The sequence below is a fragment of the Vigna unguiculata genome, chromosome 8, assembly GCF_037176805.1.
Source record: "Vigna unguiculata cultivar grain cowpea cultivar isolate G323 ecotype 2 chromosome 8, ASM3717680v1, whole genome shotgun sequence".
Lineage (NCBI taxonomy): Eukaryota > Viridiplantae > Streptophyta > Magnoliopsida > Fabales > Fabaceae > Vigna > Vigna unguiculata.
The window spans coordinates 39,835,486-39,846,827 of record NC_140799.1 but is presented as its reverse complement, the minus strand read 5'-3'; the positions used below and the strand labels follow the sequence as shown (position 1 = coordinate 39,846,827).

At 30.7% G+C, this 11,342-nt stretch overlaps 1 protein-coding gene across 1 annotated transcript; it reads left to right on the top strand.

The window, feature by feature from the left end:
* The first annotated feature begins 3,252 nt into the window (after positions 1–3,252).
* On the top strand, positions 3,253–8,579 carry SWAP70 (Pleckstrin homology (PH) domain-containing protein). Its single transcript, XM_028085959.2, has 10 exons — positions 3,253–3,411; positions 3,509–3,616; positions 3,861–3,922; positions 4,020–4,103; positions 4,209–4,240; positions 4,348–4,429; positions 4,932–5,160; positions 6,968–7,195; positions 7,334–7,626; positions 7,982–8,579. The coding sequence occupies exons 1-10, from the start codon at positions 3,400–3,402 to the stop codon at positions 8,322–8,324; spliced, it is 1,473 nt and encodes a 490-aa protein (XP_027941760.1). The 5' UTR covers positions 3,253–3,399; the 3' UTR covers positions 8,325–8,579.
* The last annotated feature ends 2,763 nt before the right edge of the window (positions 8,580–11,342 follow it).

Genomic DNA, 11,342 nt, shown 5'->3' with positions numbered 1-11,342 from the left:
AATTACGAATTTTATTAGTTTTTTTGTTGTTGTTTAAACTTACATGGAAGCTGGGATACCTGGGTTAGATATCCTATAGTTATATTTTATTGAATTAAATATCTTTTTTATTTATTTCAAAATTAAAATTAGTTTCTCTTTAAATTTTTAGATCAATGTAATCATTCATTTCTATAAATATTATAAATATATAGATTTAATTTTTTTAACTTAATTTTATTAATTTATTTGACGTTTCAAACATTCAAAATAACTTATTGTCCTTTTCTGTACCGTCGTTCTTCTTAACGGGACACGCTTATCTAGAACCCTTACCTGGGACTCTTGCCATACCGCTTGTCAGGTTTTACAGATGGGGTTTCACTGGGGAGAACAACACTCTCAACCCAAAACCTTAAGGCAATGGGTTTATGGGTCTTTATTCTTATATAGTGCTTTACTTTCTCATTTCTGGTCAATGTGGGACTTAGACTCACACTTGGATTCCTAACATGCTCGCCATCGGGTCATCGCTGTCACGACACTGGCGCTGGTGATTGTCTCCATTAACACGAGTTCCTCTTTTTCTCTTTGATCTCTTTTCGCCCACACATCCTCACCACGGATGGCTTCTTCGTTCGCAACCAGAGATGTTGCCAACATCGGTGGAGCCCCTATGCCTCCAATTTAATTCAGTTTTTGTTGTTGTTGTGGGTTATGGATGATTATGCCTCCAATTTAATTCAGTTTTTGTTGTTGTTGTGGGTTATGGATGATAATGCAGGACGAGTTTTACTAGTGATTATGAGTGAGAATGGACTATGTTGTGAGTGTAGTTGTCTTTGAGAGAGGAGGTGAGTGAATGTTGATTTTAGGATGAGTGTTTGATGGTGGTGAACCAAATGTAGGTGCTGAATGGAGGAATTAGTGAGAAGAGAGAATAAATGAGTGCTTTGCCTATGTTCCCGTGGTTTGGACAAAAATCTTGTCATTTTTTTTTTACGTATTTACTAACAACAAAAATTGTCAATAATAAGAATTTTAAATCAGTGGCAAATTTTATCGACAAAAAAATTTGTCGATAATTGAAATCTATGTTACCAACACACAAAGATAAATCTATCGGTAGTATACATTTCAAAATCAATTGGTAAATCTATCAGTGATTTCATTTTTTCGACAAATTTATTTCTATCGATAAAATTTTGTCGATAATTTCAATAATTTTTGTAGTGATACCACAATTTTTATCTTTCAACAATATAAGACAATAAATTTACAATGAAATTAGTTTCTTTTATTTTATAGACTTTGTCAAACATTATTCTTTTCTCCTAAATAACTTCACACGTAAAATTATTATATCTACACAAAAAAAATGACAAATGACGATCAAAACAAATATTTATGATCTCCACCAAAAGGAGTTTCATCAATAATAAATGGATACAACATGCAATAAAAAAAAAGTTTGCATGCGAGAAAACAAATTATTTTGTAAAAAAATAATAAATTATGAAACTCACCTAATACAGAAATTGATAATAAAATTTGGTAGAGTTCTTCGGATAAATCACTCTAACAGTGTCAAATCTTAAAAACGCAAAAGTTAAATTAACAATTTTGGAGAAACAAAGAAGCAATTAGAGAGAAAAAAAATTACATGATTTTTTCTAAAAATTGTAGTTTCTCGTATGTTAAATTTGTATTAATTAAGTCAGGTATCAATGAAGGTTATATAGACATTGTGTTCTTAATTAAGTAGACAAAAATATTGTTTAATAATGATCTTATTGTTTAAGTCACCTAAATTAAAATATGAAATTTTTTATCTATCTGAAATATTTATAAACGTAAGGATATTAAATGGAATGAACTTACCCATATATTTGATTTTGAATTTTTATTAGAGATAAAATCTCTTAATAAGATCATATGTTACTGTTTAGTAAAACATGATTAATACAAATATTTCAAAATATCTCAATTGATATTATTTATTGACTTACCATGATTCAATTTGTATATAGTTATTTTTATTTTAATATTTATTTTCATTTATTATATATGTACAAATATTTTGTATTTACATTTTTATACATGAACAAAATACCATTAACTAAAATATGTAAATATAATGATAATGAATCTTATCACACTGGTATAAATCTTTTAAGGAAGTACATTTAATTTATTTTTGTAATCCTTCACCATGTTCATTTTAGTCAAATGGAGTGTAAGAACATGAAAGCAAATTTAGACATCACAAAGCAATATTCCTCTTCAACCTTTCATTATGTTTCTTTGCTTATTTTTAAAAAATTAAAATAGTTTGTGCGTCTACAAGCTTACCATAGGAAAAAAAATAAAATTAATTAATGCATGAATTATTACTAAATTTGACAAAACTTAGGTAACCCTGACGAAAGAGAGGAGAGGAAAATTCGGACAATTTTGTAATTAATAATTATAAAAAAATGATAAAATATTATAGAAAAATATTTTTTTAGTGCATGAACTTAGCCTACTTTCTTACAATTTTTTTAATGTTTCTTTCTCCTCTCTGAAAGATATATTGTTTTAAATTGAAAAGAAATGAGTTTTTTTTTTTTTATAGATAAATTAATATAAACTCTCAAGCTCGACAACAACGAAAAAATTCTATAAAGAATATACTAATTTTGTCGTAAACGTTAAATTTTAATTTCAGAATTTCTAAAGTAAAAAATTCCATGAAGAATATACTAATTCTTGTTATAAACGTTAAACTTTAATTTCATAATTTCTACGAAGTTGCATACTCAATGTTTCAATCTCACACTTTTTCTTTTTTGTTATCTGTGCACTTCATCATATGTTTTATTTTTCGTCCCATTAGTGTGTATTTAGGTATAATTTTTGAAAATTTGGTTGAAATAGTTACTTAGTTCTTATAATATTTGTCCTGGCCCTCTTTGTTTGAAGTCACTATATTTATTTATGTTTTTTTATTCTTTAAATTTTTTTTGTTATAAATTACGAGAAAATCAGTAAACACAAAAATATCAGCACAAGACAAAGAGAAAAAAAAAATTAAAAACAAAAATAAACACTCACAAAATGAAAAAAGTTATTTTGGGTTAACTATCTTATTGATAAAAAATTATGTGTATATATATATATATATTATTGTAACTATTGTCATAAATCTAATTAATATATTTTATTTTAAAATTAATTAAGTACAAAAAAAATGTCAAGAAAGTGCACAACTGCAAGTCAGTGTGGCTAAGAACCTACCGGTCTTTCCCATTAATATATAGTTTAATTTTCAAAAATTAAAATCTCAATCAATATTCTAAAAACACTCAAAACGCAAATCTGGGGAACACCACCCAAAACCCTTGCGTTTGAGTTTCTTCCAACTCTTGATCTACGCTCATGGCTTCTCCGGTAACTCATGAATCGCCACCTTCTCTTTTCTATTTCTCATTGTGTTCGTGTTTCTCTGTTGCGTTTAATAACTCTGAGCTGAATTGCAATGACACAGCGAGCTGCAGAAACCACAGAGAATAGTTTGGAGAAGATCAAGCGTCAACTTGCATCCGCTTCCGGTAGAAACTTGTTGCAGGGACCACTTCTCAAGAGATCTGAAACCGTAATTCATGCACTTCCTTTATCTCAATACCTATTTATCATTTCTCGCTCCAATTTCACTTTATTTTCGCCTCTACTCTTCTCTTTTCCTGATTCCAATTGTTATTTCTTTCGCGCTGTTCTGATCATCTTGCAATTCCAATGCGTTCTGTTTTCTTGTTTGCTTTGTAATCGTTTAGATAGCAATTTTGTTTTTGTGACCATCTTTGTAGCCTTAATTGTGAAAACCGCTTTTGTGTTCACAGCTGAGAAAATGGAACGAGCGTTGGGTGATCTTGGACCCGACAACGGGGAAAATGGAATACAAGTATGTCTATGCATACTGGTTTCTCTTAATGCGAGAAAATGAAAATCACTTTGATTACTGAAGTTCTGTATTGTTTTGGATGTTTCCCCTGTTTTAGGATAAGACGAAACGAACCTTCTGTGAAAGGAACGATTATATTTGATGCCAATAGCACGATCACCGTATCTCCTGTGAATTTCCAGTAAGAACAGTGTTTTTAACATGTAGTTTCCAGATATGACATAAGTTTTGTTGGGTGGATTTTTTATACGCGATATGGTTGTTTATTTACTTCTGCATGTTACAGGGGGCTTCCAAAGTATGACGGTTGCTGCTTTTGTATCCTTTTTGTCATTTTTATGGCTTTTAGTGCTTCCAGTGAATTTGATAGCTGCTAACAGATTAATGAAAATCACTCTGCCTGGTACCTTAATTGCCTTCTTTAGATATTGGGACACCACAGAAAAAAGATTACTTCCTCTGTGCCGAAACTCCTGGTGCAGCTAGAGCATGGGTATCAACTTTACAGTAAGTTTTGCAATCCGACACTTTTTTTCTACCTTTGCTTATAAGTTATAATCAATGGAATATAACGTTAGCCTTTTTTTTATGTTATTTTGTATTGTTGAATGTATTAGTATGTATGTTATTTTATTTTTTGTATTTCAAAGCATGAGATTGTAAGATGTATAACTTATAAGAGGTGTGTAGCTTGCAAACAAATTACTGCACGCTTGAACCTAAATGTTCTAATACAACTGTGTAGTGGTTTACCATTAATTTGTTACTTGCAAAACTTTGTTTACTTCTGTCATTTTTAAAATTCATGTAATAATGCAGTCCTTCACAATTTTCTAAATCTTTTGAACAGTGTATTTTTATGTTCGTGGAAATATACATTTGCTTCGAAAGGGAGACCTGCCGAATACTAATGCCATGTCATAGTTCAGCTTTTATATCTGTGTTCCTCTTATTATTATTAATTATAATTATAGTTCTTAGTTTTAACTGTTTCCTCATCTGACGTTAGTGCAACTCAGTTGGTTTTAAAAGCCCATAAAGAAGCTGTGAATTCCTTAAGTGGGAATGGTTCTACAAAGTTAGGAACTGTTGCAACGGTTGTTGCTGCAGCCAATTCAACAGCCTTGGAATGCTCAAAAGAAATAGAAGCAGCAATGCAGATTTCATTGCGAAATGCTCTGGGAATGATGAATAATAGGACCACTGATGGTCCTATGGATGATTTAACAATCATGAAGGTATAATCTCGTTCTGGTTTATTCTGTCTTTCTGTGTTCAAATGTATAGTTCAGCATTCATGATGATGCAGCAGAGTTGTACTCTTGATATACCTTGATTTCAATCTCATCCACTATTGTGCCTCATCCACTATTGTGTAATTTCTTCTGAAAACCTGGCTCCAGTTGCACGTTCTCCCTCTTTGCTATTTCCTATTTTTTTTTGGTCACTGCAATTAATTCCAGATGTGACATCTTTGTACTTTCATGTTTCGTCCCCTTATTTTGTTTGATAAAAAGTATATTTAATTGCCCAAATTGCTCCCTGCATCTTGAAATCACCTCTAAGCTTCATTACTGATTGGAGATTTAAGAGAGGAATGATGCAAGTTAATTAATAACAAAAAACTTTAATGAGAAAAGCGAGCGGATGGAATCTCATTCTACATGATAGCAGCTAGGGTCTTACCCGTAAATCTCATTGCTATTATGAAAATTGAATTCCTAAAAAATGTAATATTGCTATTATGGAAACTTAAGTCCTAAAATTGAACCTTTTCTCCATATAGGTAACTCTCAATTTTGGTATTGTCCTGAAGGAAAAGTCTTCTCGACCTGTTCCCAATGTGAAATTGTTCTTGATTCAATCCCTTCTGCGATGTATTGTGAATGTACAGGAATAAAATTTCGGTCTGTTAGGTTAGAAATATATTTGCTTGGAAAAATAATGAGAAGACCACAAAAAATTTGTATTGACAATTAGACTAGTTATTTAGGGAAAGGGGATTGGTTATATAAATAATAGCTGGATGCAAGGGTAGAGTAGAGGGATCATTCTGAGTTGTTAGCATTTGTGAACGAGACATTGGGTTTTTTCTGTAAATAGGTGAAACTGAAACCCTTGGTAGGGGAATTCCTTTATCAATAACTAGTCTGTTCACTTCTTTCCTTCATCCATTCTATCTAAGTATCCATTGGCTCGCTCATTCATGGTTCCTAACACACCCACTGTGACAGCAAAACATTAAATGATTTTTTTTCTTGAAACTTTTGTTTTTTGGGAAGGAGTGTCATGTACAATGATCAAAAGTTAATTAAACCTTCATAAAGTAGCTAAAACTCTGGGGAAAAAAATGTTTTAGTACAACTCTTGGAAGGTGAAACGAAGTAATATAAAAAAGTACCTTTTTACCGAACCTTACCAAACCTTACCCAAATGCACCCTTAACTAGATGGTTTCTGGGTATAACCTTTTATAAAGAAAATTTATGAATTATGATTGTTTTATGATTTCAATTATTTGTCATACTTCTGTTATAATGCATTCAACAATGATTGTGCAAGATACACAATATGGTTGAAATGGGATTTTGATAAAGCTTCTTTTTATGCCATCCTCATGTATTAAACAGTAGTAACATGTCTTTCTTTTGTTGCAATATTGTTTTAAGATGGTTAAATTCCTCATTTAATTTGGGAGTTAGGGGAAGTATCCCATTTTTTATTACGGTTTTCTTGGCTAAATGACATTTGCAAACTCTTATTATTTTTTCACTTGCTTAGCAAAGAGGTAAAAGAAATGAAAGGATAAACTAACTTGGGGAATCTTTGTTTCTCTCATAGTATTATCAATTATTGGGGGGAGGAGTTGTAGTGGCCAAGATTTTGAAGAGGAAATGAGGACGGTGGATATAAATAGAAAAAGGATTTTTATTTTTTTTTAATTTGACAAGGACTGTTTGTATGTGGGTATTTGTTGTCTCTTGCGCCTTTATGGTTCTTTGTTGTTTTGGAGTTTTTGTTCTGAAGGTGCTACTCCACTCTACAGGAAACACTAAGAGTGAAGGATGAGGAGCTACAGAATTTGTCTAGAGACCTTCGGGCACGTGATTCAACTATTAAAGATATAGCAGATAAACTATCTGAGACTGCTGAAGCTGCTGAGGCTGCAGCTTCTGCTGCCTATACGATGGATGAGCATCGGAGAATTGCTTGTGCAGAAATTGAGCGTTTGAGTAAAGATTCTGAGAAGCAGCAAGAGTTGTTTACGCAGAAGGTATGCCAATTTGCTAGTTTAAGGCTGATTCTCGGTAAACTGCCTTGGACAATTAACCCTTATCTAATGCTATGTATATTACTTGCAATAGAGTTGTCTTGAATGTTCGTCTCATCTTTTTATTATTACTTTTTGAAGCTAAAAGAGTCTGAAGAAAAGGTGACGATCCTAAGCAAAGAAAAAGAACAATTAATCAGGCAGAGAGATGCTGCTATTCAGGAAGCAAATATGTGGCGCACCGAGTTGGCAAAAGCTAGAGAACATGATGTTATCTTGGAAGCAGCTGTAGTAAGAGCAGAAGAAAAAGTTAGGGTTGCAGAAGCAAATGCTGAAGCTAGGATAAGGGAGGCTGTTCAGAGAGAATCTGCAGCAACAAAAGAAAAGGAAGAGCTTCTAGCTTATGTGAATGTACTAAAAGCCCAACTTCAAAGGTAATCTTATTTGCTTTTGCCCTTAAATTCCATTTTCTTAAATTAGATTTGCTGACTACCTGACAAACGGAAAGTGTTTTGCCTTGGTGACTGGTTGATGGGTTTGAATAAAAAACCACTCTGTTTGACCCTCCTCCGTATCTTCACATAGCCAAGAGTGGCATATGTTAGTTTTTCTTTTCCTCTTTTCCCACCTAAACATAAAGATAGAGAAAGATACCTTGCGAAACTGCGAAAGAGAAGGAAACATTTGATGATTTGCTTGTATTTTATGGGTTGAATATGCGAATCAGTTATGAAATGTGACGCGTCATAAAACCAATGTTGGCTTAACAGATAGTTTTCTTTTCAACAGGCAACACATTGATACAACGCAAGTTTTTGAGAAGACAGAGTCATGCTCAGATACAAAGCATGTTGACCCCACAGAAGAGAATGTGGATAAAGCGTGCCTGAGTGTTTCTAGAGCTATGCCCGCCCCTGCAGAGAACGTGGTTCACATGGCAACAGATCAGGTGAACATTCAGCCGGTTGGAGACAATGAATGGAGTGATATTCAAGCAACGGAGGCAAGGATAGCTGACGTAAGGGAAGTAGCACCTGAAACTGATGGAAGCAGCTTGGATATTCCTGTTGTTAGCCAGCCAGGTACCAATCATCACCATGAACAAGGAGCTAACTCTTTCCATCAACCCTGATGTTATTCACAGGTATACAACATAGAGGAAATTTCAATTTAGGCAATGTAATTATACCATTTTGTTGGATGAGCATGTAAACCTTATTGTTTTCTTTTATCATTGCCTAATCAAACTGTGTGACATATGACCACCTGCCCGGAAAGTGAATACCTTTTTTATGATGTAAATGCAATGTAATACAACACGAAACTGACCGGTAAATCTTCTGTGATGTGTAAACATTTGATCAACAAATAGAGCCTTTTTTTTTCATCCACAATGAATAGAACACCTTAAACAAACGATTACAATCACTAAAACATTCTCGTCCATTGAGAAATTGGCTTAATTGTTGTACCAAGACCATAAATGCAATTTGAAGTAGGATTTGAGAGCGTGACGGAAGCAAGCTTTATGCTTTTATTCATCCTTTGCTTTGAAATATGTGATGCACTGTTATGAAATCAATGCTCCAGTAATGGAAAGAAAAATTTCGTGTAAAGCAAATATAACTACCAGAGCCAACACAATTAATGTTGTCTTGTTTGTAAACTAAATCAAAGGGACTCAAATCGGTCTACCGTTTTTTCAAATTAAAATACAAAAATAAATCTTGCTCTACAGCAAATGGCTGGTTATTATATAACCTAAAATAATTGTTAATAATTACGTTAAATACTGGACCTTCGGATATATAAAATAATGATTAATAATCTCGTTAAATGTTTGGAAAGAAAACAGAGAATTTTAGCGTATATAAACCAAACCAATGAACATTAAAGAGAAAGGGTAACAGATAAGATTGTTTTTTAGTATAGCACCTTCGAATTGACCTAAGTAAGCCCAAATGTTAACCTGGCCTAGTAGGAGGACGTGAGGTATACACAGAAGTCATGTTGAAGCAGTTACTTGGAAAATAAATACAAGAAAAACAGTCAATTCAATATATAGACATCTAGTGAGATATTTTTTCCCCACCTATACTGCACCATAAGTTACTTTTGGACTTGGATCATCTTTGAACAATTAGATTTTGGTTGTGGTAGAACACAGGTCAATTTCATTTTTCTACCCCACCCTAACTCACATTTTATGGTAAGTTTGGTTTTGGGGAAAGAAATAGAAATAATACAAAATAGAAAATAAGTTGAGAAAAGATAAGAAAAAAAAATCAAATCAAATATTTAATTAGTTGGTAAAGTAAAATGCAACTTTTTTAAAATTGTGTAATTTCATTAATTTGATAAAACATAAAATTATATGTTTTAAATCAATTACCCTGCTCTTCTATTTCAATAAAACTAGCAAATAATTTACTCTCTCCTTTTCTCTCTGTCAAACCGTCCTTACAATTTTACGCCTTTTTTTAGTATAATGTTTTAGGATAAATATTCTGAATGAAAGAATTTCTTACCAAAGTTTTTATTAATAAAAATATGAATTCAATATTAATTCTCACAATTATAAGTTTACTTTCTCATAAAAACTACTCTCAAATTTTAAGAAAGTCATATTCATAAAATTCATAGTAAATAACATTTTTATTGATAAATTTTGTAGAAACTTTTCTTTAACGTTGCTTATTTGTGTTAAGGAAGTATTGACCTGAATTGATGGGACTGCTAAACCGTTCACAACTTCACATCACTTCCCATTTCCAGTCCGAATATGTCGGAGCCTTGTTGAAGGGTGGGAAGTTGAGTTTTGGAACAGTACACATTTGAATCAAACTTGGATATTTTATTTATTTATCTTTGAATTTAGTAAACAAAAAGACGAAATATGATGGAAATTAGTATAACTTATCGTACCCGATTTCAATAATTTTTTTTCTTGATTTTTATTTCTAGAGAGATCTATGTCCTTAATCTTTAAAATTTAGGATAATTCAGTTTTAATCCCTCAAAAGTTTCAAAAAATATTATAGTTTTTAAATTTGGAAAATCAAAGTTTTATGATTAAATAGGTTTATAGATAACTTAAGTACTGTAGTTTCCAGTTTGGTTAAAAAAATTTAAGTTAATTTCACTTAAACTTTTATTTTAATTAAGTCTCAATTTAAAAAAAAAAATTCAATTATATTATTCACGCTAGTATCTTAAAAATCAAGTTTGAGACATTTTACTTGTCAATTTATTTTCTTATTATTTTGCTATCTTTTTCGCAATTTTTTTGTTTGTTTTCTATATGTAAGATATAATGATGTGACACATATTAGTATTATATATATATATATATATATATTTGATTAAATTGAGTTTTAATTTAAAAAAAAAAATAAAGTAATGTTGTTTTTTTTAATCGGAGCAAATTTATGGTTTGTTATATTATATTTATATAAAATGAACTTTTATATTAAATATTTTTGAATTATATTTAAACCAATTTTAACTATATTATTCGATTCCATTTAAACTAATTAGTTTAATTTTAATCTTATAAAAAATATGAATTAATAATATACTAGTTTTAAATATTTAATTTTTTTAAAATGAAACTAAAATTTATTTAATAAATATAATAATATTTATATGATAAATAAAAAAATAATATTAAACTAAAAATAAATAAAATATAGAATAAATAATTGTCTGACTTAAAAATATTAAAATATAAAATGAAAATAATGCTTATATGAATAATAAATTTGGTTGGAGAAAAATAATAGTGTTCATGAAAAGAGTTAGGTCGAAGATCTCTCACGTCACAAGATTTACTACATGAGAAACAACAAAATAAAAATTGTCAATTTTTTTTAAACTATGAATTAACTAACAATCATATTTGTGTCTGCAAGTATTCGAGGATAAAATTGTGACGGATTGTTGATTCTAGCAAGTAGCGAGTATTTTAATACATACGGATCTAATACGAGTATTATATTATCTGTATTCGTAAATATCACTACCTGCAAAAAATTAAAACTAAAATTTATATATATTTTATTTTAAAAATTTATAAGACTTCCGTGAATATTTTTTAAATGAATATTTGATGAATAATTAGTGACTTTTTTTATTAAGGGTTGGGTTATTG